The sequence below is a fragment of the Mytilus californianus genome, unplaced genomic scaffold, assembly GCF_021869535.1.
Source record: "Mytilus californianus isolate M0D057914Y unplaced genomic scaffold, xbMytCali1.0.p SCAF_1, whole genome shotgun sequence".
NCBI classification, from domain to species: domain Eukaryota; kingdom Metazoa; phylum Mollusca; class Bivalvia; order Mytilida; family Mytilidae; genus Mytilus; species Mytilus californianus.
The window spans coordinates 17,444,692-17,449,311 of record NW_026262581.1 but is presented as its reverse complement, the minus strand read 5'-3'; the positions used below and the strand labels follow the sequence as shown (position 1 = coordinate 17,449,311).

Genomic DNA, 4,620 nt, shown 5'->3' with positions numbered 1-4,620 from the left:
GTCAATTTGTTTTCGACTTATGAGTTTGAATATTCCTTTGATATCTTTCGCCACTAATCTGTATTGGTAGGGGTTCAAAACATAAACAAAAAAGACGTCAGGACACATTGATTTTTTTTTTTATAAATTTTCCAAAATCTCTCATCTGATTTCTGGTTGATATTTCATACTGTTTGTTTTCGTTAAAAGTCATTTCAAATAGTGTTGATTTCGTATTGCATTTTATAGGCAGTTGTGATATTTTCTGGAGAAGTAAGGCTATACAAAGGAATGAAACAAATGTAGTCGAAGGCCAAGCAACATTATTATCAAAAGAAAATGGACGAAACGACGAAAAGACGAAAACAAAAACGTCACAAAACTCAACAAAGAAAACTAATGATTTAGCAACACAAAACAAAATGGGTTTGAACTCTTTTGTCCCTGACTATTGTTGTTTACTATGTGTTAGCCTCTTCGTGTATTTTGGTTTTGTGTGTCGTTCGAATGTCGTTGACGTATTCTCCAAAGCTCTTTTAATTCATGACCAATATTGATTGGCAACATATAATTCAATTGCCATAACTAACAAACAGAAGGATATTCAACAGCAACAACCACGAGCTTAACTGCGGCCCGGGATGAACATGTATTATGCCAAATTGAAAGAATAAAGATTAATTTTCTACTATGCTGATGTTAAAAGTTACAGTTTTAAATGTTTAAAGTAAAGAAAACTTCGTGTTCCGTAATGTCGTTAATCTTCATAACCATAAATTTTAACAAATCAGTTGAAAAACGATTTACCATTTAACCTAAGAAATTATATATTTTATTAATGACATTTGTAAAACACCAATAACATGAACCAAAATGTGTTTACATATTTTATTTCAGATTAAAGTTTTGTATTTCACTTGGAGCAGATAACACAAGTAAGCTCTCTGCCACTAACGTACGGTGGACATTTTAAACTTCCACAAACAGCTTCCACTGGATATACGACACCTTCATCACGATCTGCATCTCCACCAGGCACGTATTCCAGTTTCTCGTCTACACAGATATATTCTGATGGAGTACGACCATTTGTACATGACTGCGACATTAGATATCCAGAGAATTCCTTATGCCATCCGTCATGACATGTTACTTTACCTGGTACCATTAAAATTGTTGATTTTCTAGACTGGCATACAGCACATGGCATATCTTTATCGTGAAAAGTCTTTGGATATGGCTTGTTATAAGCCATTTCATATTCGATACCATATATCCTACCTCTCCCTGTGTTTACCCCTTCCTTATAGTCATTCCATTCAGGATTTTTCGGTAAACATAGAAAATTTGTCCCGGACCCACCCATGTTGAAGTGTTTTCCGGCAGCATATCCTACAAAAATTCCATTAAATTGTCATATGCATTTTATTTTTTTTACCAAAGGAACATCAATTACAATTTAAGTTTTGCTACATTATTCAAACATGTAGCCTTAGTTTTATTTGCTTTTCTTTGTGTATTATAGAAAGTGTTTTTATTTAAGGATGTTCGATCCTCTGTTTCAAAATAAGAAGCGTAATTAAAGATTGTAATAAACTGATAGTATATAAATAACGGAACTTAAAAAGCAGAAAAAATTGATAGGTCTGTGTCCTTTTTATTAGAGATATAAACAATTGAAAATTTGGCGGGAAATGTTTCTCTCTTGATTTTTCATACATTAAACATTGGCACCTTTTTTCTTTCTAAAACTATGAAAAATAACAAGGATTTTATAAGATTTTCAAAAATGGCTTTTTAAACTATATGTAATAACATTATGAAAAGAAAAGTAGGGGTTAGCTGGCAATTTTTTTTTTTTGGCACTACATGAATAAAACTAGAGTATTCCGAGTATCTGACATAAAGTCGAAAACAAGAGTAGCGAACATCCTTAAGTCATCTGATTTTTATGAACACTTTTTAAATTTCTTTCATAACATTAAAACAAAAGTATATGTTATGCTTAACACTTGTTTTTATGATGATAGCTTATATCAGAACTGCAGTAACAACTTACCATCATAAATAAGATTAGACTCTTTTGGACATAATGTTTTCCCCCATCTGATATACGTCTCGCCTGAGTTTTCTGGAGATAAAGACAGGTCATGTTAATATTTTTTTTATTAACATTTTATCATAATTAAGGCGCGAGTTTTAGAATTTTATCACGTTTTACACCCTTTGCCATATAAATTCAACGTTAATATATGGATATAAGAAGATGTATGAATACGACTAAGAATTTCAGTTCTTAACAAATGGTCTTAGCATGTGGAAAGGAAGAAAATAAAACATACCATCTGTGTGAACATGCATAGATTGTAGATCTCTCAAGTTCCTCTCAATTTCTTTTATGAGGTGTTCTTTTAAACATCCTGGCTTTCCAGCTCGACAACAAACACAGGATAAAAGGACAACCAAACTGATCTTCAACATGATAATGTTAAATCTGTATCCGTAGCCCACTATTGGGTGTACTAATACAAAGAATGATTACTTTTGTTTTATTATTGATGAAAAAATTTCAATGTTTGTTGATGTAACCGATGTGTAATACGAAACCTTTAATTGTTATTGTGCGTGATTTTTAAATGTCATCTTTAGTTGAGATTCTATAAATGACTGTTGCATGGATCCTTAATCCTAAAACGAAGTTTCTGGGTGCTCAGTTCTTTTGGCCAAAGTACAACTAATTGATATTATTGAAGAAAATATATCGAATTGACTGAATTACCCGAATCTTTTGTTGCTTTACCTGAATACGGCAATTTCTATAATTGAATTTGTTACATTGCGATTTAAGGAAATAAGTGAATTAAAAATAGTGTTACTCTTTATATTCTAAAATCAGTCGTTTACGATATACCCACGCTATCAAATTAATCTTGTCAACTATGGTGTTCAAGATTTTCTAAGGCCCAAGAATCCGTAGAAATAAATATACAATAATTGTGTTTTGACTCGACATAATTACGATATAAGGATAAAGCATCGAAACCGGGAAAATACAAGGATCTGGCACACAAAGTCACAAGGGATCCGACACACAAACAAAAAGCTCATACCTTATCTTAAGTTGAAGATGGCTTCAGCCGAATAAATTCCTTGCTAGTAGTCATTCACGCTTCATTCGCGATTTGAAGAGACTATAACGGATAAAAACAAATCTAACAAGCATTGCAAAGAACACCACGGGGCGTATTAAGTACACGTAAATTAACAGGTAGGAAATAATGTATGAATAACATAAATAATTAGGATGACCGTATCATATTTTCAATAAACAAACAAGTCGAAATAAAAAAATAAAGCAACAAAATTAGTAATTTCAAAAATAAATACATGGTAAGTATGAACAGCAGTCGCGCAAAGAGTTTATGATACGCACACCATGAGCATATTGAAATTGTTGCCAGAATAAATGGAATTTTAAGAAAGCATTTTATCAGGCGTTAGAAAAAAGGCTCTGTAGAAAAATTTGAATGAGAATTTCCTTCGGTGTATGATTAGTGCCTTAAATATGACTGTTAAAAAGTTCCATAATCAAGAACGACAAACGAGATTTTTTTTTAAATCCAAAATCAAGCTTGCTGAAACCAATTCCAACAACAGTGTAAAGTTTGTTTTTAGTTGGAGTCGATTTAAGCTTTCCTTGACCAATAAGATTTTTAAAAAAATATTTTGATAATTAATGTCTATCTATAATTTCATTTCTTCTCGTGTCCTAATTTATAAACAAGAGATGCTTAAAGCATTGCTTACAAAATGAGAACCCCAGCCCTTTGCATAATCCACGCTTTGGTAAGGGAAAACCCAAAACTAATGTATATCAAAAACCAATTAGGAGGTGCACAATGGTTTATTGTGGTTAAGATTCTGCGAAAATTTCAACAAATTATGATTAAGGATATAGGAGAAAAAGGGGACATGAAATAAGCACTTTATAAATTTCGTGAAGCGCTTTTCTGGATTATCTTCACCAGGAGTGCTCAAACTAAAAGCCAGATGCGTAAACATAGGGTAGCGTTAGGAGTATATAACCAAATTGGCCTAAACAGAATAGCCAAATTAATCTGAGGTCAACTTTGTCTAAGTGAGTTTGAACCTTAGTTTCTTCTTAATTTATTTATTTATGAACGGGAAATGTTAATAACTATAAGTTATAAATGACGATAGTATCGAAGCACTGGCAACTGAGTTTATGATAACATTGAATTTCCTAAAATTTCGTACGTCTGAAACACTTTTTGGATTTACCTTTATCAAGAACGCTCAAACCTAAACAATTGAAAACCAGGAATTCGTAAATACACGGCAACATAGCGAGCTAAGAACAAAAAAAAAAAAAGATCTAAACAGAATAGCAAAATTTATTTCAGGTCACCTTTGCCTTTGGAGTTGGAACCTTACTTTCTGAATTATTTCTAAATTTATGAACGGGACATTTTAAATAAATATATGTTTTAAATCATGTCAGTATCGAAGCACGGACTACTGAGAAAATGATACCCTCGGAGACTAACAGTCCACCAGTAGTGGCATTGACCAAGTGTACAGATAGGAAGAAGTCCATGTCATTCAAAAGTAACCCCAGAA

The 4,620-nt window shown here is 32.3% G+C and overlaps 1 protein-coding gene across 1 annotated transcript; it reads right to left on the bottom strand.

Moving 5' to 3' along the window:
* Positions 1–853: 853 nt before the first annotated feature.
* LOC127700381 (short-chain collagen C4-like) lies at positions 854–2,500 on the bottom strand. Its single transcript, XM_052203828.1, has 3 exons — positions 2,322–2,500; positions 2,039–2,110; positions 854–1,371 (listed from the first exon to the last, which is right to left on the bottom strand). Exons 1-3 carry the CDS (start codon positions 2,458–2,460, stop codon positions 893–895), a joined length of 690 nt encoding a protein of 229 aa, XP_052059788.1. The 5' UTR covers positions 2,461–2,500; the 3' UTR covers positions 854–892.
* Between the last annotated feature and the right edge of the window lie 2,120 nt (positions 2,501–4,620).

Bases quoted from the DNA above. Each gene is read 5' to 3' on its own strand.
- LOC127700381 (XM_052203828.1), bottom strand. From the start codon at position 2,460: ATGTTGAAGATCAGTTTGGTTGTCCTTTTATCCTGTGTTTGTTGTCGA. The intron at 2,111-2,321 runs GTATGTTTTATT...CTTTATCTCCAG, and splicing joins TATGCATGTTCACACAGATG to AAAACTCAGGCGAGACGTAT. The intron at 1,372-2,038 runs GTAAGTTGTTAC...GAATTTTTGTAG, and splicing joins GTCTAATCTTATTTATGATG to GATATGCTGCCGGAAAACAC.